The sequence below is a fragment of the Corythoichthys intestinalis genome, chromosome 14 (assembly GCF_030265065.1).
Source record: "Corythoichthys intestinalis isolate RoL2023-P3 chromosome 14, ASM3026506v1, whole genome shotgun sequence".
In the NCBI taxonomy this organism is placed as follows: domain Eukaryota; kingdom Metazoa; phylum Chordata; class Actinopteri; order Syngnathiformes; family Syngnathidae; genus Corythoichthys; species Corythoichthys intestinalis.
This window is the reverse complement of record NC_080408.1, coordinates 37038531-37065311: the sequence shown is the minus strand read 5'-3', so window position 1 is coordinate 37065311 and position 26781 is coordinate 37038531. Positions and strand designations below refer to the sequence as shown.

The following is a 26781-nucleotide window of genomic DNA, read 5'->3' as shown; positions in this document are numbered from 1 at the left end:
GACAGTAATCATTAATAAGTGGCAAAGAATGACTACATCCGTGAAACTGTATATGATGTGCCCATGTGTGATAATGAGACAGGAGGGTGATAGCAGACAAGGTTGGCAATTGAATGCTGACTGAATAATCCTTTTTAAATCGAAATTGTGATTCGAAAATAACACAATGTTGAAATCACCAAAGCCACAATGATTTTCATTTGCGCCTGACTGATCCAGCTTCTGCTATTCTAAAGCTTTAGCTCATATTTAGCACCCATAAAATACACAGTCTGCACCAAAGACACAGAGAAGATACTGTAGTTTCATTGGTTTAGCAAGTAATGAAGCAGCAGAGTGAGCAGATACAAGAGAAAGGGAAATGAAGAGGGACACAAAGCACATACAGCAATGATCATATACTGTAGTTCTTTCTGAGCTGAACCAATCAAATTTGGTCCAAAGGGAAAGCTCAAAGAAGAAAGGATCAAGAATAAGCAAATACAGAAACTGAGTCATTAAAGATGATGATAGCCATTGTTGACATTAAGCATGTCTTGTTGCTTTATGTGATCATTTCTTTTAATTAAAAGGACTCTCACACAGTTATTTTAGTGTTCTTGCATTATGAGTAATGTTATTATGTTTTAATTTTATTATGCAATTTGTCATGTTTGTGAAAAGACAAGTACATAGAGTGGAATGAAAAAGTATCTGAACCTTTTGGAATGTCTCACATTTCTACATAAAACAACCATTACCGGTAAATGTGATCCGATTTTTGTCAAAATCACACAGATAAAAAAGCAGTGTCTGCTTTAACTAAACCTTTAAATGTTTGGGTGGATTTTCATATTTTTAATGGGGATAGTATGCAAACAATGACGGGGGGGGGGGGGGGGGGGGGGGGGGGAATAAGTAAACCATCACATTTAAGATTTTGATGCCTCCCCTTTGGCAGCAATAACTTCAACCAGACACTTCCTGTAGCCGCGGATCAGTCTGGCACATCAGCGAGGACTAATCTTGGCCCATTTTTCCCTCCAAAACTGCTGTAGTTCAGTCAGATTCCTGGAATCTCTGGCATGAATGGCTGTCTTTAGGTCATGCCACAGCATCTATATGGGGTTCAAGTCTGGATTTTAACTTGGCCACTCCAGAACGTGTATTTTGTTCTTCGGAAACCATTCTGAAGTTAATTTACTTCTGTGTTTTGGACCATTGTCTTGTTGCAGCATCCATCCTATTTTTAGCTCCAACATCCTGATAAACGTTTGAATTCATTCTTCAACTAATGATTGCAAGTTGTCCAGGCCCTGAGGTAGCAAAACAGCCCCAAATCGTGATGCTCACTCCACCATGCTTCACGGTAGGAATGAGGTGTTGATGTTGGTAAGCTGTTCCATTTTTTTCTCCACACATGATGTTGTGTGTTACTCCCAAACAATTCAACTTTGGTTTCATCAGTCCATAAAATATTTTGCCAAAACTTGTGTGGAGCGTTCAATTGCCTTTTTGCAAACATTAAAAGAGCAACAATTTTTTTTTTTTTTGGGGGGGGGGGAAAGTTGCTTCCTCCTTGTAGTCTCCCCATGAACCCACCATTCTAGGCCATAGTTTTACGTATAGTTGATGTGTGCACACAGATATTAGACTGTGGGGTCCCTTTTTTACCTTTCTGAGTATTCCGCGCAGAACTCTTGGCATCATCTTTCTTGGACAGCCAATCCTTGGGAGAGAAGCAACAGTGCCAAACTCTCTCCATTTGTCGACAACCTCTCTGACTGTCGATTGATGAACATCCAGACTTTTAGAGATGGTTTTTTTTATCCTTTGCCAGCTTTATACAAATCATTAATCCTTGATCACAGGTCTTCAGACAGCTCTTTTGAGCAAGCCATGGTGCATATCAGACAATGCTTCTCATCAAGACAATTCTTACCAGGTGTGTGTTTTATAGTTGACAGGGCAGCGTTAAACCACTCATCCATGATTGGGCACACAACTGACTTAAATTCTTTCGTAAAAATTGATTTAAATTGCTCTTTAAGTCACCGTAGGCAGAGGGTTCACTTACTTATTTTCCGCCCTTCTGTCCTTGTTTGCATGCTATCATTAAGCCTGTCGCAATATGCAAAAAATTCCATTTATCGCACGATAAATAAAAATGAAGGCGGTAATTTTTCCGCTGTGATGTATCGCCTCACGTGCACGTGCATGCGCGAGTGCGGCAGACATGCTGTTAAAAGTTCGGATTCCTTGTTACCAACTACGCAAAATGCATCTTCGTTCCAGGTCCGGCAAAAAATGGCGCCGGAGCCAGTCATTCCCATTATATCCTATTGTTCAACGTATACCGGCGGCGTCAGTGCTCTGGATTGACTGCGGACCATCTCCAGCTTGCCGGTGTTGTTGACGTGTGGGCGCTCCCGTCAAGAGTGGCCTTTCACGCGGGGCGGCTATTTTTCGGCACAACACCGGATATTTACAACGAAGTCTGCCAAAACATTGTTACTTACTTGGCTGCTACGAACAACCTCGCTTTGACAACGGACAGCTGACATGATGAACATTGATTGGCAAATTAAGAGCGCTGTGCTTCAAAGTCATCCTGTTTATGAAAGTCGATTGTCATATGCTGGTGTTGTGCAGTAATGAGCAGACGTGACTGTGGCGTTTGCAAACGTTTTCATGCGTGCACACACTAGATATCATGAAATAGCAAACTAAATGTATTACGTCCCGTGCCATGGCTACGTGAGCCCAGAGTGATTATGGGACACGTAGTCCATATACTACATTGATTAATTATAAACCACCATGACTGAATGCAAGTTAAGAAGGCCAAATCAATCCATACCAGTGACTATAGATAATGCTGCAAATATTGTTAATTCAGTACGTGACACAGATGGATTCGGACCACAAGTAGGATGTCTTGCTCATGTCGTAAACCTAGCTGCTAAGAGAGCTGTAGCAATCAACAGTGTGCCCCGCCTCACTTTACAAACAGTAAAGATTGTTCTCAGCACTTTTATACTAATTTTTTTCGGATCAGTAAGAAGTAAGCACATAAATATTATGCACTAAAATGCATGTTTATATGATGGCAATTTAATTTTTGCCCGTTAGCAAAAAAAAAAAAAAAACAAAAAAAAAAAAAACGATTCTTTTTTTTTTTTTTCTCAGAGCATTAAATGTATTGAATCGGATCGAAAATCGTGTCCCCCGTATCGAAAATCGTACCGAACTGTGACTTAACTATCGCTGCATCTCTATGGAACACCATAGCAGAAGCTATAAGCGGAAAAGTTTTCATTTGCCTAAATGCTTAAGTTATTAAGTGCAATTTTATCTTTTTTTCTTGAAAAACACATTGATTTATTCTGTGTTTCTGTGCGGTATTAATATTGTTGTCTTTTACTTAAGAGGCATGGCATTAGTTGTGATTTCTTAAAAAGTATTTTTGAATTTAAGAGTAAATATCGCGTTTAAATGGGTGTACTTGATCTATTAATATATACTCAGGGGTGCACATAAGTGGTCCGCATGCGCGCATGCGTACTGGACGTAGACAAATGCGCTGGCCCTCAACGGCTTCCATACGCTTTTGCGTACCGATGGCTGACCACTGTATTTTCGGCGGACACGAGAAAATAACTTCTCAAAATTTTGAAGAGGCAGGCCACACTGAGTAATTACTTTAGTGATGGGACGAAATGAGCCGAGGTTCCGAAGCTTGTGTCGAGTAATGGGAGGGGGGTTTCCACGAAGCTTGTAGCGAGGCGCGTTTCATTTCGGCAAAACCCGGAAATGATGACGTGGGAAGCCTCGCCGGCGGCCGGCTGAATCTCGTGAGTGCTTCGGAAGTGATCCAACGTTTGGCGCACGTTGCAAAAACAGGACAGACTACGGTATAAATTGGTTGCAAAACGCAATGGCGATCGCCTGTTATCTCACATTTTGTGGATTTCGGGCTCCTGTACTTGTTACATCTGTGCGCAACAGTGCAACCAGTGCAATCTTTTTTCGAGCCGTGTCCTTTGCTTGCGATGGAACTTGCGCGAAAAGAGCGATCCTCCCCTGTATGGGAACATTTTGATTTGATTGCTTTCAATAAGGTAAGGGAGAAAAACTACTTTAATATAAATGTGAGTGTGTGTACCTATCTGAACCAAACATCAACAGAATGAACAATCCATTAGTGTACTGGGAGGCACAAAAGAATACCTACCCAACTTTATATAAACTGGCACTCACATTTCTATGCACCCCAGCTTCATCTGTGCCTTGTGAAAGAATATTTTCTAAAGCTGTTGAAATATTTTCCAAAAAAAAAGAAACTGTTTAAAGCCAGCCACTGTGGGAAAGCTATTATTTCTAAATAAAAATGAATAACAAATTACCCTTAGCACTTGTTGTATTTTGTTCACATACTAAATTACTAACACAAGCACATTCATATCTTTGTCTTAAGCAAATAGCCATTGAATTCTTAACAATGTTGACCTCTTGGGCTTCCAGACCACTTGATGGCGCCATAGGGTAAATGAAGCACCATGAAGCTTAGCTACATGTGCAAACCAATTGGCTGCAAAGCTTCATTGCTTCATGAGGCTTCATTTGGCCATCACTAAATTACTTCCGTGTTCCCCCACCCCCGTCAAAAGACAGACAGACGACAGAGACGTCACCGGAGCTACCGAAAAAAAGGACTTTTGCTGAAAAGTGGCAACAGGAGGTACCATGGCTAGAAGCAAATGATGCTCGCACGGAAATGCGGTACAAAATGTGCCGTGAGAATCCCAATGTCGCCGATAAGAGGAGCGCATTTTATGTAGGGTCAAAGAATTTCAGCCATCCAAACTTTGAAAAGCACGAAAAAAACAACATGTGGCAATTAAGCAAACTATCGATGTCAAACAGGACCCCACTCGCCCTATGGACAAGTGGCGGAATAAAGGTAATGAACAGCGACATGCACTGACAAACGTGTTTTTGCTCGCATTTTACAAAGCTAAACATGCACGTTCAATGAGGTCTTATGAGGAGGACATCCCACTTTTACAAAGGCTTGGAGTTAACGTGGGAGCCGCATAATGCCCTTTATTTTGAATTGGTGCTTCTTATTTCTTTACATTTCACTTCAAAGTAATGGCAATTTTGTTGTGCCAGTTGATGTTAATCAAGCATTAATTGTTAATATAATTAATTAAAGTTAATTGGCTCTAAGTAAAGCTTGTCATAAATTTATCGCATCAGGCGGGTCGGCTGTCAAGCTCAATGAGGACCAAGTCACATCTCCAGGTCCTCCTCTGAGAACCTGGGCAAAAAAATTATGTGCACCCCTGTATATACTGTATTCTCACTGTGTTATTGTAAATTATCGCAGATCGCAATAATTTATGAGATACATTATCGCACACTAAAATTTGTTATGGCGACAGGCCTACTAGCTATCATCATTAAAATATGAAAACCTATAAATGCTCGGGTGGTTTTAGTTAAAGCAGACACAGTTTTTTCATCTGTGTGATTTTGACAAAGATCAAATCACATTTGATGGTGATTTTAAGCAGAAATGTGAGAAATACCAAAAGGTTCAGATACTTTTTCATACCACTGTACAGTGAATTTTGATCAGAAGAAAAAAGGTCAAGAAAAAAGTTTTTTTTTTCTAAAACTGCTCAGTCAGCCCTTGCATGTAGTGGTAATTTCTAATACGCAAAGTATACATTTTCATGATAAACTAGCAAGCAAGGAGAGAAATGACCTCATTAGAGTGATGTATGATTTTTCCGTACAGAATGTGCCTGTAACTCACCGACTTTAACATCTGTGGATTATTCCTTGCCTTTCTGTTTATTTCTATTTTACACAGTGAAGTTTATTGTTAATAACAGACAAGGGAAGCTATCACATTAATCACAACGAAACGCTGTTTTTTAAAATCTGGATTATTTTTAGACTGTGTACAATTCTATTATGCAACATGCCAGTTATCATTAATTGTCAAAGGGCAACTGCATTACAGTAATTGTATAGCATGTTCAAACAGCATATGTGCACAATTGCGTTTGAGTGAAGCTGCAAGGGAATTTTTTAAATCATGTGTTACTTCTGGTTATTGCGTCTAATTCTATCATGCAATATGGAAATCAACATCAATAGCTGGCAAGCAACAACCAGATTACAGTGATTATATGACATACAGTGGAGCAAATAAGTATTTAGTCAACCACTAATTGTGCAAGTTCTCACACTTGAAAATATTACAGAGGACTGTAATTTTTAACATAGGTAAACCTCAACCATTAGAGACAGAATGTGGGGAAAAAAACAGAAAATCACATTGTTTGATTTTTAAATAACTTATTTGCAAATCATGGTGGAAAATAAGTATTTGGTCAATACCAAAAGTTCATCTCAATACTTTGTTATGTACGCTTTTTTGGCAATAACGGAGGCCAAACTTTTTCTGTAAGTCTTCACAAGCTTTTCACACACTGTTGCTGGTATTGTGGCCTATTCCTCCATGCAGATCTCCTCTAGAACAGTGATGTTTTGGGGCTGTCGTTGGGCAACACAGACTTTCAACTCTCTCCACAGATTTTCAATGGGGTTGAGATCTGGAGACTGGCTAGGCCACTCCAGGACCTTGAAATGCTTCTTACGAAGCCACTCCTTTGTTAACCTGGCTGTGTGTTTGGGATCATTGTCATGCTGAAAGACACAGCCACGTCTCATCTTCAATGCCCTTGCTGATGGAAGGAGATTTTCACTCAAAATCTCTCCATGCATGGCCCCATTCTTTCTATCCTTTACACAGATCAGTCGTCCTGGTCCCTTTGCAGAAAAACAGCCCCAAAGCATGATGTTTCCACCCCCATGCTTCACAGTGGGTATGGTGTTCTTCGGATGCAATTCAGTATTCTTTCTCCTCCAAACACGAAAACCTGTGTTTCTACCAAAAAGTTCTATTTTGGTTTCATCTGACCATAACACGTTCCCCCAGTCCTCTCCTGGATCATCCAAATGCTCTCTAGGGCAGGGGTCCCCAACCTTTTTTGCACCACGGACCGGTGTTATTTGGGTCTTTTTTTAACGGACCGGTGTTCTAACAAATTTTGCAACCCATCAAAAATTGCAACGATGCGGTTCTGCGCATGCGTGTAACGTTAAACATAGCCGCAAAATGCGCAAATGCAGCGATTCCAAAGTAAACACTACAAACTTTCTTGAAAGAAAGGAATACTAACTTACGTTTGATCATGGAAGGACTTGTAGAAAAGTTCTCCTTAGATACATCCTGCCATATAAGCTGCACACGACAACTGCACACCGCTCTCACCATTAACGACTTCGCCTTGTCGTTAAACATTAAGAAGCCCGCTGCACAAAGCTACGATGTTAGAAATTGTAGCAAGGTTTTCAAAGCTCTTGTAACGATGTCAGGATATTCCAGAATGACTTTAATCCAGATCCTCGGTAGAGTTGTTGTCTTAAATGTACGTTTAATAAGGTCACTGTCATTTGCGATCTCTACAAGTTTATCTTCCTGTTGCACAGAAATGCTCGAATCACTCAGTTTATTCACAAACAGGTCACGAATCCACTCCTTCGCAGTTCGTGGGTCTTCGAGATTGTAGGCTCGTCAGGTGCCCTTTTCGCCGAAAAATATCTCAAAAGACGTCTGTTTTCCAGTCATCTTCGCTCGCGTGGGAGCTAATTATTTCCGGGAACAAATGTGCTACGCCTGCGGCCTAGTAGCAATACGTTATTTTCGAGGACGAGGACAGGTGCACATAGATATATTATATACACAAACAAGATGTAGTGTTGCTGCTGCAGTCCAATCAATGGTTTTCTATGACGGCATTCTAATCCATCCCGTAGTATTATATCTAGAGTAGACAGGGATATTGACGTGTTAAGCAGGGGCACAGGGTTAATTCAGCCAGAATGCGGTCGTTATTAAATTGTTATTTCTATGCGGCCCGGTGGCAAATGCGCCACGGACCGGTACCGGTCCGCGGCCCGGCAGATGGGGACCCCTGCTCTAGGGAACTGCAGACGGGCCTGGACGTGTACTGGCTTCAGCAGGGCGACACGTTTGGCAGTGCAGGATTTCAGTCCGTGGCGGCGCATTGTGTTACTGATAGTAGCTTTTGTTACTGTGGTCCCAGCTCTCTGTAGGTCATTCACTAGGTCCCCCCGTTTGGTTCTGGGATTTTTGCTCACCGTTCTTGTTATCATTTTGACGCCACGGGGTGAGATCTTGCATGGAGCCCCAGATCGAGGGAGATTCTCAGTGGTCTTGTTTGTCTTCCATTTTCTAATAATTGCTCCCACAGTTGATTTCTTTACACCAAGCGTTTTACCTATTGCAGATTCAGTCTTCCCAGCCTGGTGCAGGTCTACAATTTTGTCTCTGGTGTCCTTCGACAGCTCTTTGGTCTTGGTCATTGTGGAGTTTGGAGTGTGACTGACTGATGTTGTGGACAGGTGTCTTTTATACTGATAGAGTTAAAACAGGTGCCATTAATACAGGTAACGAGTGGAGCCTTTTTAGACCTCGTTAGAAGAAGTTAGACCTCTTTGACAGCCAGAAATCTTGCTTGTTTGTAGGTGACCAAATACTTATTTTCCCCTCTAATTTGGAAATAAATTCTTTAAAAATCAAACAAGGTGATTTTCTGTTTTTTTTTTCCGCATTCTGTCTCTCATGGTTGAGGTTTACCCATGTTGACAATTACAGGCCTCTCTAATCTTTTCAAGTAGGAGAACTTGCACAATTGGTGGTTGACTAAATACTTATTTGCCCTACTGTAACTACAACGCCTATATGCCCATGTGTCACCAATACTTCAATGTACAGTTCAAAACAATTGAGGTGCTAAATATCCAATGTCAAACACAGAGACTGCTTCTTTCCCAGGGCCATTACTACCCAAAATAAGCACAAAAAACTGAACTTCCCACAAACGCTCTGCAACCTGTGTTTGTAACCTGCACTAAACTGTGTACCTGCACATTACTCTGACCAATTTTCTATTTGTAGAAAATTTTTATCCATATTTTACTCTTGTTTTGCAAAAATAGCGCTTCTAACCGTAGGAGCGTAAGGACCGTATTGCACTAATTCTGTGTTGCATATATAACATATTTCATTCATTAACATAATTCAGTCTAAGCAAACTATAATTACTCACTTATAGTCCTAGAGTACATATTTTCCTATTTATTTATTCTACTTTAATCAAACACATTTTTGTACTGGCGTGCCATCTCAAATTTCATTGAAAATGTTAATTTGTTGCTGACATCCATCCATCCATTATCTTCCGCTGAGTCCGGGGTCGGGTCGCGGGGGCAGCAGCTTTAGCAGGGAAGCCCAGACTTCCCTCTCCCCAGCCACTTCAGCCAGCTCCTCCAGCAGGATTCCAAGGCGTTCCCAGGCCAGCCGAGTGACATAGTGTCTCCAGCGTGTCCTGGGTCGACCCCGGGGCCTCCTGCCGGTGGGACATGCCCAGAACACCTCTCCAGGGAGGCGTCCAGGAGGCATCCGAACCAGATGCCCGAGCCACCTCAACTGGCTCCTCTCAACGCGGAGGAGTAGCGGCTCGACACCAAGCCCCTCCCGGATGACCGAGCTTCTCATCCTATCTCTAAGGGAGAGCCCGGACACCCTGCGGAGGAAACTCATTTCAGCCGCTTGTATCCGGGATCTTGTTCTTTCGGTCACAACCCACAGCTCATGACCATAGGTGAGGGTAGGAACGTAGATCGACTGGTAAATCGAGAGCTTCGCCTTTTGGCTCAGCTCCTTCTTCACCACACCGGACCGGTGCAGAGTCCGCATCACTGCAGACGCTGCACCGATCCGCCTGTCAATCTCCCGCTCCCTCCCACCCTCACCCGTGAACAAGACCCCAAGATACTTGAACTCCTCCACTTGGGGCAGGATCTCATCCCCGACCCGGAGAGGGCATGCCACCCTTTTCCGGCTGAGGACCATGGTCTCGGATTTGGAGGTGCTGATCTTCATCCCAACCGCTTCACCCTCAGCTGCGAACCATCCCAGTGAGAGTTGGAGGTCATGGCTTGATGAAGCCAACAGCACCACATCATCTGCAAAATGCAGAGATGCAATGCTGAGGCCACCAAACCGGAAACCCTCAACGCTTCGGCTGCGCCTAGAAATTCTGTCCATAGAAATTATGAACAGAATCGGTGACAAAGTGCAGCCTTGGCGGAGTCCAATCCTCACTGGGAACGAATTCGACTTACTACCGGCAATGCAGACCAGACTCTGACACCGGTCGTACAGGGACCGAACAGCCCTTACCAAGGGGCTCGGTACCCCGTACTCCCGGAGCACCCTCCACAGGATTCCCCTAAGCACACGGTCGAACGCCTTCTCCAAATCCACAAAACACATGTAGACTGGTTGGGCGAACTCCCATGCACCCTCGAGGACCCTGCTGAGGGTGTAGAGCTGGTCCACTGTTCCACTACACTGCTCCTCCTGAATCCGAGATTCGACTTCACGACGGACCCTCCTCTCCAGCACCCCTGAATAGACTTTACCGGGGAGGCTGAGGAGTGTGATTCCTCTATAATTGGAACACACCCTCCGGTCCCCCTTTTTAAAAAGGGGGACCACCACCCCGTTCTGCCAATCCAGAGGCACTGTCCCCGATGTCCACGCGATGTTGTAGAGGCGTGTCAGCCATGACAGCCCTACAACATCCAGAGCCTTTAGGAACTCCGGGCGGATCTCATCCACCCCCGGGGCCTTGCCACCGAGGAACTTACCAACCGCCTCAGTGACTTCAACCCCAGAGATCGAAGAGCCCACCTCAGAGTCCCCAGACTCTGCTCCCTCAAAGGAAGGCGTGTCGGTGGAATTGAGGAGGGCTTCGAAGTATTCTCTCCACCGACTCACGACGTCCCGAGTCGAGGTCAGCAGTACACCATCTTCACTATACACAGTGTTAATAGTGCACTGCTTTCCTCTCCTCAGACGCCGGATGGTGGACCAGAATTTCCTCGAAGCCGTCCGGAAGTCGTTTTCCATGGCCTCACCGAACTCCTCCCATGTCCGAGTTTTTGCCTCGGCGACCGCCGAAGCCACAGTCCGCTTGGCCAGCCGGTACCTGTCAGCTGCCTCCGGAGTCCCACAGGCCAAAAAGGCCCGATAGGCCTCCTTCAGCCTGACGGCATCCCTTACCGCTGGTGTCCACAAGCGGGTTCGGGGATTGCCGCCACGACAGGCACCAACTACCTTACGGCCACAGCTCCGATCGGCCGCCTCAACAATGGAGGTGCGGAACATGGCCCACTCGGACTCAATGTCCCCCACCTCCCCCAGGACAAGGGAGAAGTTCTGCCGGAGGTGGGTGTTGAAACTCTTTCTGACAGGGGATTCTGCCAGACGTTCCCAGCAGACCCTCACAATACGTTTGGGCCTGCCAGGTCTGGCCAGCAACTTCCCCCGCCATCGGAGCCAACACACCACCAGGTGGTGATCAGTTGACAGCCGCGCCCCTCTCTTCACCCGAGTTTCCAAAACATGTGGCCGCAAGTCCGATGACACGATTACAAAGTCGATCATTGAACTGCGGCCTAGGGTGTCCTGGTGCCAAGTGCACATATGGACATCCCTATGTTTGAACATGGTGTTCGTTATGGACAAACCATGACGAGCACAGAAGTCCAATAACAGAACACCACTCGGGTTCTGATCGGGGGGGGGGGGGCGTTCCTCCCAGTCACGCCCCTCCAGGTCTCACTGTCATTGCCCATGTGAGCGTTGAAGTCCTCCAGTAGAACGAGGGAGTCCCCAGAGGGGGCGCTTTCCAGCACACCCTCCAAGGACTCCAAAAAGGGTGGGTATTCTGAGCTGCTGTTTGGTTCATAAGCGTAAACAACAGTCAGAACCTGTCCCCCCACCCGAAGGCGGAGGGAGGCTACCGGGGTAAACCCCAATGTACAGACACCAAGCCGGGGGGCAATAAGTATGCCCACACCTGCTCGGCGTCTCTCACCATGGGCAACTCCAGAGTGGAAGAGAGTCCAACCCCTCTCGAGAGGATTGGTACCAGAACCCAAGCTGTGTGTGGAGGAGAGTCCGACTATATCTAGTCGGAACTTCTCTGCCTCACACACCAGCTCAGGCTCCTTCCCTGCCAGAGAGGCGACATTCCATGTCCCAATAGTTAGCTTCTGCAGCTGGGGGTTGGACCGCCAAGGCCCCCGCCTTTGGCTGCTGCCCAACTCTCTGCGCACCCGACCCCTCTGGCCCCTCCCACAGGTGGTGAGCCCATGGGAAGGGGAACCCATGTTGCCTTTTCGGGCTGTGCCCGGCCGGGCCCCATGGGGACAGGCCCGGCCACCAGACGCTTGCTTTCGAGCCCCACCTCCAGGCCTGGCTCCAGAGGGGGGCCCCGGTAACCCGCGTCCGGGCAAGGGAAACCTGAGTCCATTAATATTATTCATCATAAGGGGTCTTGTGAGTCATGCTTTGTCTGGCCCCTCACCTAGGACCTGTTTGCCATGGGTGACCCTGCCAGGGGCTTAAAGCCCCAGACAACATAGCTCCTAGGATCACTGGGACACGCAAACCCCTCCACCACGACAAGGTGATGACTCACGGAGGAGTTGCTGTTGCTGACAATAAAGTTAAATAAAGTTCTATTCTATTCTATTCTATTTACATGTGCAAGTTGATGCTAATCAGACAAATGCCTTAAAATAAAGTTCTATTTTAGGACTGTGTTCCGTTGGAAGGAGCCCCAAGTAGCCACTCAATCTGCAGCGTGAGATGAGAGGATTAGGCGCTCATCAGAGACTCAGCTCAGGGCATATTAAATCAGACTGGCATATCTGAGTGCAGCCTGTATTGATCTGAGAATGCTTCACTTCCACTGCGAAGTGACCCAGATAGTCGGAACACGTCCTACCAAAGCCCAGAGGCTCAACGTTGTTTTTTTTCTTCCTTGTTGTTGTTCCTGAGGCAATCCTCTAAGCTTGAAAAAGAGAGTTTTAAAACTTTCATGGGGATTTATCAATGAAGAGCTCAGGCATTAACGTAAAAACATCAGAGGCTTGGCTAAAACTCAATGAGACTCGTACAGTGGGATTTAAATCTGTATTTAGGGCTTTTAAAAACTTTTAATACTCTGAGCGCAGTGGCCTCTAACCTGATATTTTAGGGGACTCAAGTAAAACAATTAGGTTCACACAACATAAATATACTCAAAGTAAATATTCAGGTATCCAGTCATTTTCACTATTTTAGGCTGTTTGTACAGTAAATACTTTAACAACTTATTTGTGCATTATCGCCATCTACTGGGTTTAAGTGTAAAGCAGAAATTTGTCAAGCAAAACAACAAAATCTGCTGCAAATTACGTTTGACTTCATTTTCACAGTCAAATAAAGATGTACATGAAAAATATTCCAGAATAGTAATCTTTTTTTAAATTATTGCTTACTTATGGCGGCACAGGAGTGAACCGATCAAAATAATAATAATAATCATGTTTCAAACATGCCATTTAATGCTTAGATTTAATGGCGGCACCTAGAGATTTATGAAAATTGACAAATATCTGTTCGTTATTCAATAAAAACAATATCAATCAAGATGACTTGTTTTGACCTGTGTGGCACAGCCAAATTCTTGGAAGAAAAATATTCAGTTCGGACGGTCGCTTTGCTATACACCATTCCCCGTGTAATGGCCAGGGTTGAGGAATGGGATGTATACAGGTAGTCCCCGGGTTAAGATGTACACGACTTAAGTGATTTCGACTTTAAGACGGCGGCTCTCGTCCACCATTTTGTCTCCAATCTTTTTTTTTTTTTTTAAGTTACCCAACAGTGTCTCATCCAGCAATTTCCATTTATTTGTTCCTTTTATTTTGTTAATATGATGAATAATACATGTTTTTGGATAGTCATTTTGAGATTTAGACGGTATTTAGGGGTACTTAAAGGCTTAATTCCGACTTGCGCGGAAAGTCGGGTTACGTCGCCAGCGTAAAAACGGAACTCGTTCGTAACCTGGGGACTACCTGTATAAATGAATGGTAGTAGTTTATACAATTCCAGGCCTCCTGTATAGAGTTGTGTACTGAAACCTTTTATCAATTTGGTACCATTTCTGAAGCAACTGGACTAAATAAAAAGAACATTTTGATTAATTGGTCATAATTTTAAAGTCAAACTTGGTGAATAGTTGTTTATTCCCCTGACAAAAGCAAACTAAATGGGTAAAGAAACCAGTAAAGCCCATTTGATTTTACTCTCTTGGAGACTGTTAGCTATCTGTCTATTTGTTCGTAGGTACGTGTGACGTCGGTGATGCTAATCAAGAGCTATCAATTCAGGCAGAAAAAAAATACGTACAGTATACATATGTTATGTAAATTGTATTTTATATTGCTTTATTTATTCAAATCATGTTACTATTTATAATTTTGAAAGATTTACTCCATGAGTAGTGTTTTTTTACCAAGTTTATGTGTTTTTTTTGTTTTTTTTGTTTTTTTCCTCTCCCCCTCCCGGGAGTATCGATTCAAGAACCGGAGCGGTTTCAAAAGGTACAGAGTATTAACCGGTATCCGATAAAACCCAAACCATACCAAACTTTACTCTTGTAAAACAGATCATTAACAGCACAAGCCCTTCGATTCACAATACAACTTAATCAGTGGCACTGCAAAATGATCATTTACTGTCAGCTAGTGCTGCAACGATTAATCGATTAACTCGAGTATTCGATTAGAAAAAAAATATTCGAATTAAATTTTGTTGCTTCGAGTATTCGTTTAATTAAAGTAGTGTTGTAATGGTTTATTTTGAAAGTGTTTGCATTTAGTTTAATTGATTAGGGTGGATACACCTGGTCTGCCTCTTTTCACATGGCTGAATCCAACTGCTCCCTGTTAAGACCAACATAAGCTAAGTTTTTGTTTGAGCATATGTTTTTTAATGCATTCATAATTTAGTTTAGAGGTATATTCGGTCGCTTTTTGTGCGAATATTTGTCTGAACCATTTGTTAAGAGCATTGTAAAAAAAAATCTTTTTAGCATTTTAAGCATTTTATAGCATTTAAGCTAGCGGACTTTTTCTGTGCAAGTTAGCCAATTGTTTTGTTGTACATAGATCTTAAAAAAAAAAAAAAAAAGTTTGAGGCTCAGCTGAGGTATTATAATTTTTCATGTTCCTTATCCGATTACTCGATTATTCGAACTAACAAGTCCATCGATTGATCGACTACTAAAATATTCGATAGCTGCAGCCCTACTGTCAGCGCTTTGTGTTGAAATGGATTAAACGTCTAATGTCGGCAAAGGCAGTGAATGTATGAATGAAACACTAAAAATAACCCTGCCTTGTATACAAATGCTATACTTCAGAGTTTTAAAAGCTTTGGAAAAAGACAAAAATAGTCTTTCAACTAAATGCTAATACGGATAATAACGGTGTCATCCGTTTCCCTACAAATGAGGTCAATAAATATCAGATGAGATCAGCCTCAGCGTTGACTGAATGCATGTGGCACAGTCCCATGTGCCACTTTCCATTTTAACACCGATCAATTGGACGGGGTTCAAAAGGTCCATCGGCGTCAATACTATTTGCTGGATGAGTTTAATCAGTGTTAGCTCGTCTCGATACCATAGCTTTCTGTCAATGTTTACAATAGGGGTGTGACAAAATATCGAAATGGAGATATTTCGTGATACTTTGTATCCAAAAAGGTTATCGATATGCTCCTGCCAAAAATTGAGGTATCGTTTTAAAAAGGTGTCAATGTCTAAAAAAAAAAAAAAAAAAAAAAAGAACCAACAAGTTGCTACCAAAATCTTCCACCATAAATGTGTCTCAGTTAACTCTAAGGCTGCATTGACGGTGCTCGACGCCCAATTCATTTAGACTGGGAACGTTCGTTCATTCGAAACCAGAGCATTCACAGTCATTCTGTCCAATTTTTGGGGCATTTATAGGTCACTTCCTGTTCATTTTAGGGCATTTACAGGCATTTCCTGTTGAGTCACTGCCTATTCATTTGGGTGATTCCCAGGTCACTTCCTGTTCTGTAACTCAAAATAAACAGGAAGTGACCCATAAAATACCCCAAAATCAACAGGAAGTAACTGGAAATCAACAGGTACAGTGAGGAGAACAAATATTTGGCGCACTCACAATGGGAAAACCCGTTGGCAGTGTATCAAATACTTGTTCTCCCCACTGTAAATGACCTTACTGTAAATGCTCCAAAATTATCTCAATGCCTGCCACTGACGGCCATAAACGTTCAATCCGTTTGAAGTGGGAGGGTGGCAGCGAATGAACGACGCTGCCACACTCCCAGTTCAAATGGATTGGACGTCTACAAGTGATAAACTCATTCCAATTCACAGCAGAAGCTTGTTTTTCCTGTTCATTAATTGTTTGTAGAATATCCTAGAATGATTTCCTGACCAATGTATCGATAATCGTTGTATCGCCATATCGTCAGATCATCGTTATCGTGCGCTTTGTATGGAAAATCATATCGTTTCGTGAGATACCAAGAGGTTCCCACTCCTATTTTACAATCTAAAAGTGACTTCAAATCAAAATGTAGCTTGTAAATGTTAATGCACAATTGGCCATGGTTATGGTTATTTCATAACCCTCAAACCAAACGGTTCCAAAAATATTTTTCATTTTCCCACAGGATGAAAAAATGGTGAGATCATTGACTGAAAAGCTATGATGTCATGGCATCATAAAACATTCATAGCACTTATCGGTATCCACTCAAACTAGTCTGACATCACTCAGGTCCTAAGGCGTGTTTTTGCTTGGTAACCAGGGGATTGCATGATGAGAATATGCAGATACTTGATTCATCCCAAAGGAAATTTGCTGGCTTGTAAAGGGTGGCTAAAATTTCCTGCGACAAAGGAATCAGTTCCCTGTTGGTTTATTTCTCCATTCCTAGTAGGCGCTTCAGAATTTAAAATTTCTAAACAAGCAGCAATTTAAATAAATTTAAGCTACTTCCCACTACAGTCATTTTCTTTGCATCAAAGCTTAGAAGCCTCCATCTCAATTTTAAGTGACAGTGTGGACCTGAGCCATAAAGCTGCGTGTGAACCAAATTCACTTAACTCAAGTAACCTTTTGAGTTCTTTTTTTATTATTTTAAGTGTGCATGCAATCCACAGCCATCACGAATGAAAACAATATAACAAGAACAATGGCAGCATGTGAATAATTTGAAGAGTAACCTTTACGTAGAAAAAAACAAATGCCCTGAAATGAAATGAAAACAGCTTTTTTCTTCCATAGTGCAGGTTTTGCGCCTTTTTTGCCCAGCAATGCCTGTTCAAATTAGGTGGTGGAACCGATTCATTGTACAGTGAAGGGGTACATGAATGCAAACAAAACGACCATCCTGCATACCAAGTGAATATTCACAAAACAGCACTTAAGGCTAGTCTTGGACTACGTTCACACTGCAGGTCAATTCAGATTTCTTTGCTCACATCTCTACACATATCAGACTTATTTAATGCAGAATAAACATTCCCATTCAGATCTTTTCATATCTGACCTGGGGTCATTCGTTTGTATGTGGATAACAATCGGATGTCTATCTGACAACCCTGGAGTAAGAACGATTATCCGCATAAATGCAACAAATTGATCATATGTGACATATGTGACATATGTCACCACTGATCAACAAACAACGACAGACGTGAACGAAACCACATAAAATACCTCTTCTTTCTTGATGCCACACACTCCGGTAACATAAAATCCATAAAAGTTACCACAAAAGCGTGACAGCAAAGACCTCGCTGTACTGTACTTCTGTAAACACTGCGATATGTGACGATGTGTTACAGGACGCGTGCGTGTGATGTCACAGACGCATTCCCTTCACACTGTGAGCAGTGTTGTTAATCTTACCTTAAAAAGTAATTAATTACAGTTACAAATTACTTCTCCCAAAAAGTAATTGCGTTAGTAACTCAGTTACCTGAATGTAGGAGTAATTAGTTACTTGGCAAAGTAACCGGTGATAATTTTAATTTTTTCTCAAAAAAAAAATAAATAAAAAAAACACTTCACACATTGTGAAGTTTAAAGGGTTTTTGGGATAATTGGCCGTAGCCCAATTCTTTACCCTAAACTTAACTAGACACAGGAATTGTGAATATTGCGAAAAGTGTTCGTTCATAGCAGACGTGCTACCGTGGTATGCGAGCTCAGCTTTGCAAAGAGTACACACAGTGGCACCTTCCATATTTTCCTTGAAATTATTCCACGCTCTGGCTATTCTGGTCCGCTTTTTTGGCTTTATGCCACTTTCACGTGTCACCAATTCTGCCCTTTTTGGTAATTGGCGGTGTTTTTAACTCCTCGCCGAAGTGAGGAGTGAACCGTCGATTCACTTGGCTTGTTGTCGTCGGTTCATCCGATTTCCTCCTCAGGAAGGCGGCGGCGTGCATAAAAACACCGAGAGGCGTCGGATGGCTCTTTATGGACACTTTTATTGACGAAAACAAAAACGTAGGGGATGCAGCCACTGAACTACGCGCTACCCCCGCACTTTCCCAACTCACCGATCTCAGTCCCTCTCTCTCGCTCCCTCTCTCTCGCTCGCCCACTTTCTTCCTCTTTGCTCAATATGACAATGCCGGTCACACTGAAATAACAGCGGCCCCCCAGTGGGTGTTAGTAACAACCGCTTGCATCGCGAGCGCCCGCCATTCTAAACTTTATCCGCATGTAATTTTTTTTTTTTTAACCCGTCATTACCCGTCGACGGTATATTTTGCCCGTCGACGCATTTACGTCATCGATGACGTCGACAACGTCAACTAGTCAGGACAGCTCTAATCGTAACGCATAGTAACGCACGCCTTTCCCGCCTCAGTAACGGTAACAGCGTTGCCAAGATGAGAAAACTAATTAGATTACTCAGTACTGAAGAAAATAACGCCGTTAGTAACGCTGTTATATTCTAACCCTGTTATTAACAACACTGACTGAGTCACATGTGTCTTTGCAATATGAATAGCTACACACACAAAAAACTGAATTAACAAAAATATCTGAACTGGGCTTCATGCCTTGCTGTGTGAACATAGCCTTAGAAGCAAACTCATCTTTTATATGTTTTTAAACGGTGCCATTCAGTGACATACACTACCATTCAAAACTACAGTGCAAATGTTTGGGGTCGCTTTGACCCCAAACTTTTGAACGGTAGTGTACATTAGTTAAAGTAAGCAGCAGCTGCACAGGCAAACGCTGAAGCATCACCAAGCGGTTTGTTCGGTTTGAGGAATTTAAACTAATGCCTAGATTGAAAAGCCACAGGCAAAATGTTCCATGACATCCATCCTCAATTCTGGTTGTGCTTATTGACCTCAAACCTGATGGAGCATTGTTTTCCTCCAATAAAGTGCTCAAGACACACATTCATCAAAAGCATAAATAAAACAAATCATAAATAAAATAAAAAATACAATGTTAAAAGATGAAAAACAAATGGCAAAATATCACATTACAATATTAATGGTGCGTCTTACAATTCGGCCTGCCTTATATTGTAGTGTGTATATACATCGATTATTGGATTAATCGAGATTCAACACGATTCAATTCCGACTCATAAATGTTCAAAAACGATGATTTTCACAATAACTTAATGACAGCCACTGCTTGCGGAACAAAATTCAAGACACGTCTGCTGTCCAGACACCTTAAGGGACGCATGTGAGGATGGCAGCAGCTGAAGTTACTGAGTGAGAGATTTACTCCTGTACATAAGACTCGAAAATAAATTTGTGTATGAGACAGGCAAGCTCCGGGTGGTTGCGCTTTCGGTCCTCTTCTGTGCGCAAGTTATTTTTTTAAGAGCAAGAGGGGAAGAGAGAGAGTTCACTGCTCCTTGCCTTTCAGGTGTCCAGCAGTAGTTTCAAGTCAAGTTGATTGCAAGTTGTCCTGAGTGTGTTGCCAAGTTGAGTGTGCAGCTATAAGAGGTGAGGACACAAGCCCTTTTCCACTGTTTAGCCTTTATTGTTGTTGTTTTTGAGATGTTAACAGTTAGCGCTGAGTGCTATACCAACTAGCAAATTTGCTAACGTGTATTTCCATGTCCATTTCTGTATTCTTTGTTGGTGTACAAAAGTTACTCCATATGCACAACGTGTAAAACAAGGATTAAGTCCAGCGGTAATACTACAAACATGCGAAATAGTACAGAAATATCTGTGAAAACACTGGTTAAAAGAAGTCTAATTTCTAAAGGCACTTTAGGTTTTTTTTTTTTTCAGAAAATGTGGAAATCATTCCACCATTGTAAATTTCATCGTATTGTTGAGAGAAATAAGTACTGCCTTTGAAACACCTTCTTGTGAAAAAGAGCAGCTTAAGGTCAGCTATCTGTTGTGTAGGCATGTTTCCATTGTTTCTGATGGATCATTAGTTGATTAGAAATAAAACCTAACAGACATACATTTGTTTGACTGCTTTAATTAATGATTACATGCAAATATACCGAGTTTAAAAGTATCAAGTAGCCACAAAGTAGGAATCCTAATTTAATCAAATCGTGGGGTGCCTTAGATGGCACACCCTTAGAATGTTTGAAGCGCCATAGGAGAAACTACGCTTAATAGGTGTTCTTAAATAGAGGACTGAGTGATTATCCATACCTTGCATCAATCAGTCAGCTGGAGCCGCAGCTTGAATGAAACCTCCCCCCAAATAGACACTTTAAATACTCTGTCAACCAATCAATGAACAACACGGTGTCAAACGGGACAGGAATTTAGGATCCTTACCAATTTTTAAATAATTCAAATAAATAGCTCCCTTAAAGCAGTAAAAACAGTCCCTTGAATGTTTGAAAACCGCTACCCACGACGAAAATAAACATTGAATGTCATGAGTTTTTTTGTTTTTTTCATTCATTATTCCTTTTGATCGCATCTTCAGGGATCTAACTAAGCAAACTAGAACATCCTGTACTGTGGAGACAAGATTCAGGTCTCCTTGTCTCTTGCTTTCTCAACCAAATGAGATGCATTCTGACAAAAGTAACTCTCTCTCTTTCGTTAAGCAGAATAAAAAACAAATAGAACTCAGTGATGGATACGACCTCACAAATTACATCCAGCCACATCTGACATGAGACCATGTCCTTCGCTTGTCCCATATATTACAAGAGTATTAGATGGGAGAAAAGTTTTTAAAAAGGCTTTAAAACGGCAATCAATTTTTGGCATCTATTAACAGCCTCTGGACTGCAACTAAATGCATTTTTAAATAATTTTTTTCCCCATTCCATACGCTCAAAAATGATCATGGAATCACTAAGCATACCGGCTGATGTCTGTTTGAACTTGTCACTCTTCTTCTTTCGCCATTTCCAAGGCTTGAGGAGGCGTCCAAGCGTGGCAAGCCTGCTCCGACATCGGATGGGGGGAGTGTGGGCGCCAGAGACCAAGGACTCAGATCGCATCACGGCCAGCCTCTCGACCTCTTCAGCTGTGAGGGAGCAAAAGATAGACATGGGAAGCTTACTTGAGGCTGCAAAGGTAACGATAGTGTGCTATCAATGCCAAAAGGGCGAGCGGTGGATGCAGCATTTAAGCTCACTAAAGTCCAAAAAGCATGAATCTGGGCCAACTCGCCTCCAGAATTCTCAAGTAACTGGATGAAAATGAAAAACAATCCAGCACAACAGACTGTATGAAAACAAAAAACAATCCATTTATTTGAAAATAAATAAAAAAATACAACCTAAAAATTCCATAAAGCATTCAATCAGTTGTCATTTTTTTTAATTCATCAGTGTCAGGCAACCTGAATTGCCATGAGGGATACATAGTGCTGCAAGTGTTTTACATAAATCTGCCAATAAACTCTGAGCAATCTGAACAGCCCCTCATCAAGAGGTAGTCTTGCTGAGTTTCTTTCAATAATAAAAACACGACCCCCTTTAGAGTGCAGTGTTTAGTTATGCATCAAAAATTATTTACAGTCGTTACACCAACCCATAGGAAAGCTGTAGCTTCTGAAGGCTTGAAACAACTCGTAACAACTAGTAAACTTCAAACAGTGATGCACTAAAAAAAACCGAAAAACTACACAAGCTATTGCCAGTAAATCTTTGGCAAATCAACGTGAATGGTTGGTTAATGAGTGGTTAGCACAGACACCTCACAGTTCTGGGATGAAGGGTTCAATCTCGTATTCCGGCCTTCCTGTGTGGAGTTTGCATGTTCTGCCCGTGCCTGCATGGGTTTTCTCCGGGTATTCCAGTTTCCTCCCATATCTCAAAAACAACAAGCATGGCAGTCTGACTAAACACTGCAAATTGTCTGTAGAAATGAGTGTGTGCATGGATGATTTGTCTCAGTGCGCCCTGCGATTGGCTGGCAACTGGTTCAGAGTGTACCACGCCTAGAGCCCATAGTTAGCTGGGAGAGCCTCCAGCACCCCTGCGACCCTCGTGAGGAAAAGCGGCACGGAAGACAAATGAACGAATGTGAAAAGTCACCAATGGGAACACTTACAGTAACTAATGTACTGTAGTTTCAATATTTCACTCATTGATAACTGAATTACCAAAAAATGTTTTTTTTTTTACCCAACTAACAGACCCAAGTGGGGACTGACCACTTGGCAAAAAATAATGAAACTGACCAAATCTGGACATTGAAGGGGTCCACCTGACAGTTATGTCATGAGTAGTCTCCTTGACTCATTTCTGTATTTAAAATCTATATGAATAATCAACAGGTGATTTTCCCAATAGCACTGAACTGTATATAGTTACTCTTCAAAGTACAGTATTTTTTATTCCATTATTATGTCATTATTGCAATTCAGCCAAGTATGTAGACACTGTACCGCCACGACTTAATCTATTCCAATTCTAATATTGCAAACTACAAACCAACAAAAAAATAGTGACAGAAGATATGTATAGTAAAAACGATCACCTGGTACCACTAGATTCTTATGTTTGCATTTAACTCATTAGCGGTCTTTGACTGCGATAGGCTTCCAATCCTTTTTGACTGGGAGAGCTACTAAATACGTAGACTGGAATCCTATCAGCGTTTTACTGTAACATGATAATTCGCTGTCAACCCTACCAATTAAAATTTGACATCTACCAAAACTCCTTAGTTCACTTCAACATCCTTGACACCAAGTTGCCACTAGAATAGAAAGAATATATGATGTTTTCAGTAAACAATTAAAGGATAGAGTCTTTTTAATACCTCTAAAGGATGATTTGTTAAAAAAAAAAAAAAATCTTTTAAAGCAATGAAATATGAAATGCTGTGACCAACAAAATGGAAAACACTTGCATGACTTGCTGCATCCGCTGTAGACCTGCACAGGGACCTCTCACCAAGTGTGAAATGCGTGCCAAGGTCAACATATCACAAGACATGATCACCCCCGACATTAGGCTCGCTTCAGTTACGTCACACGCTCCCGTGGTGTTTGTCAACACAGACATATCACTTCAGTAGCCACTCAGCCACCACCCTGGGGTGTTGTGGGACAAGACAAAGCGAGTGACAGCAATGCAACGGCGCTCACGGCCCATTACTTGACTGGTCTGCTGCCTCACAGCCAATGTTGGGAGACAAAACCCTGAAGTTACACTGCCTGATAAAGAACACCACAGTCAATGCTGATTGAATCCAGACAGAATTCAAACAACTCATTAAAAGCCTTCAATGGAGACGGGAGGAAGGAATTCATGCCGAATAGCATTCAGCCTCCAACCAGCGCTAAATCAATAAACAGCAAGGGTTTAAGAAATATATCTATACATACAACATAATCAGCTGTACGAGTCCATTGTTAGTAAACAAGCCGTCAAAGATATTGCTGAGCCAAAACGTTAAAAAAAAAAAACAGAACTATTAAATGCCTCACTGATGGTCGATACAGCATTGCAATCCTAAGACTGCAGGCAGTTCTGAACACAATCAAATCTGATGCTTGGATGTTTTGAGTAACGTCATGACATAAATGCTGTTTTCTGCATATGATCACACTTATATTTTGTGTAATATCCGTTATAGTTATGATCAAAATATTTTGGGGAAAATTTCAATTTTCCAAAACTTGGAATGGGTCTAAGCTCAATCTTTCTGGGTGGGCAACATTTTTTTCTCAGAAAAGCTTAATTCTGGAACTAATATGCATTCTTACAACATTTAATGCAAAAGAAAAAAAAAACTTAACATTTAAATCTAAAAATATAAACAATACAGTAGATTGCATATCAACACAATCTGAGAAAAAAAAAAAATAACATTTAAATCTAAAAATATAAACAATACAGTAGATTGCATATCAACACAATCTAACTTAATGATGATTATAAAAAATAAAAATGGTGCGTGTGACCTCGGGGAACATATACTTTTTTGCCATACTAGAAAAAAGCGTGATTGCACATCCACTCAGTGGGAGGCAGTGGCGCTCTCATTTTCAGAGTGTATGCAGTATTTTTGAACCAAACAAGAGCACACTGCAAAGAGCACTGGACATATGAAGAGCTAAGACAAGGAAATATGACTAAGCGTATGTAGGGTTTGGCTTTGACTTTTGATACAGTGGTAACCGAGGAAAAATCAGTCTGTTTACGGTGTCTAGAAATGTTTGCAGATGCAAAGCAAGAGGGCATATCAATAAAGATGTACCTTATTGACATTAGACCTCAATCATATTGTTAAACCACTTGATTTTTTTTTTTTTCTGTGAAAACGTGCCAAAGATTGCCAACAATCGTCCTGCTTTGTCAGTGTTACGTCAGTAAACCAGGGAGCACTGTTAGCATCATATAAGGTTGCATACCAAGTAGCTCAGTGCAAAATAACCCCACACCATAGCAAAGAAGCTGATACTGTGTGCAGCATAAATGAAAACTGTGTGCACTGAGACTGTCAGTTTTGGTCTATTATTTATGTTTTTTTGGTCAAATTGTTTGGTGTATTGTCCCGATTAGTTGCTAATCAATTGAATGTATTGTTATTATTGATTGATTTTATTAATTTTTATTTTTGTATCATCAAATGATCACAAAAAAATTACTTTAAGTGTATTTTTACAGTTTGGATGTGACTTTTTTTTTATCCAGGTATATTGATGCGCTGAAAGTCTTTTCTGTTACAAGCAAAACAATTTTCATAAAGCTATACTTTATTGTAATGTTGATCTTTATTATTATTTTTTTACCTTTAATATTAAAAAGGACACCATGTGCAGAGTTGTATTTATAATAATTTTATTCACGAATGATACTATACGATACCACTACCTGTCGTGGCAAAGCACTGGGCGGGGGGGGGGGGGGGGGGGCGTTTACATCTTCCTTGGGGGGTGGAGGGGCCTAAGAGAAAATAAACACAGATCTACACTAAAAATAAGTTTAAAAAGAATAACTAAAAATGAATACCGAACATTATAAAATCTTCTATCTAAATTATAATAATTAATGATTAAAAAAAGATTTGTTAAAATGTGAAATTATACAATTTTAAAAGAATTATGATTAAATATTATTTAGCCACACTAAATTAGATATACAGAATTTTTATATAATTTTACAAACAAAATTCAACAAAAACATAAATAACCCCCCAAAATATGATAAAATTTCCTATTATGTAGAAAACCTTTAGAATAAGAATAAAAGAGGGGGAATAACATTTGTGGATAGTGCATATTAAAAAGCACTAAGAAATTTTTAAGAAGATGGGTAGAACTAAGGCATGCGGTACTCAGTATGTCACCAAAACCGTAAAAAAATTATTTGCATCCCAAAATGGCTGAGAAATTATACAAGTGAAAATCACTACAAGCTTCTTTATGTATATACGTACATGTTTGTTAATGTAACCCAAACGATACAGTGTAAGCAAAAATGGAGACGCGTCCGCATTCGTTGAGTGAATGTGTTTCACAGCAATGAAGACGATGAGGAGTGGATGTATCCTGTATGTGGGCGCCGCAGGGCCCCCTGTGGGTGCACGCACGCCGCCGGCCCACTCACCGTCCTGCGTGTCGTTCCCGCGGCTGCAGTTGCTGCAAATGTGCTTGATTTCCTTGCCAATGTGACAGTGAATGGCGAAGGGCGTGTTGTTGTTGTTGTTGTAGTGCGCCTCGGAGCCGTGATGACCCTTCTTGCCGCCCAGGGACATGATTTTAGCCAGGCTGAAAGCGTTCTTCTTGGGTTTTTCCGTGGCCACGGACGGAGCTGAGGGGGCGGGCGCCGCGCCATGCCGGGCGAGCCACCAGGTATCATGCATGGTTGTGGACGCAGGGTCCACGCTTGGGTAGAGCGCCGTCTTGAACATTCCTCTCAAACCCGGCTGCTGAGGGAACGTGGATCGAAAGAGCGACTTGACCGACGGCAGTGAGTGCAGAGCTGCAGTCTGCGGTAGTCTATTGTGGCTAATCCACCATCAGGGAGCAGAGCAGCGCGCTTCGCTGATTGGTTGAGCCGTGCGCGCCTCTAATAGGCAAGCACAGGCAGGAGAGCTTATTATGTTTGGTCACGTGATAACACACATACACGCACACACACATAGCCCAATTTGTAGGGAGGGGAGTGCTCGGACGACAATCAGGCCAATTCAGACATTAACATATTTGATATTTGTTTAGAAAAACAGGGGGGGTGAAAAGTATTATTTTTATGCAGTTTCAATCAAAAAGGCACATAACTTTTCGGCAAAGTGT

General features: G+C 41.9%; 1 protein-coding gene across 2 annotated transcripts in view; it reads right to left on the bottom strand.

The window, feature by feature from the left end:
* LOC130930183 (phosphatase and actin regulator 1-like) overlaps positions 1-26781 on the bottom strand; it is a 150737-nt gene that overhangs the window by 108733 nt on the left and 15223 nt on the right. Inside the window, exons 1-2 of one of the 2 annotated variants that reach the window (XM_057857947.1) lie at positions 26093-26541; positions 21388-21552 (exon numbers count right to left, since the gene is read on the bottom strand). In XM_057857947.1, coding sequence (XP_057713930.1) covers positions 21388-21552; positions 26093-26396 — 469 coding nt within the window. In that variant the 5' untranslated portion in view covers positions 26397-26541. Of the gene's footprint in view, positions 1-21387; positions 21553-26092; positions 26542-26781 lie in introns of those variants that run through there. The other variant, XM_057857948.1, reaches the window with a different exon arrangement.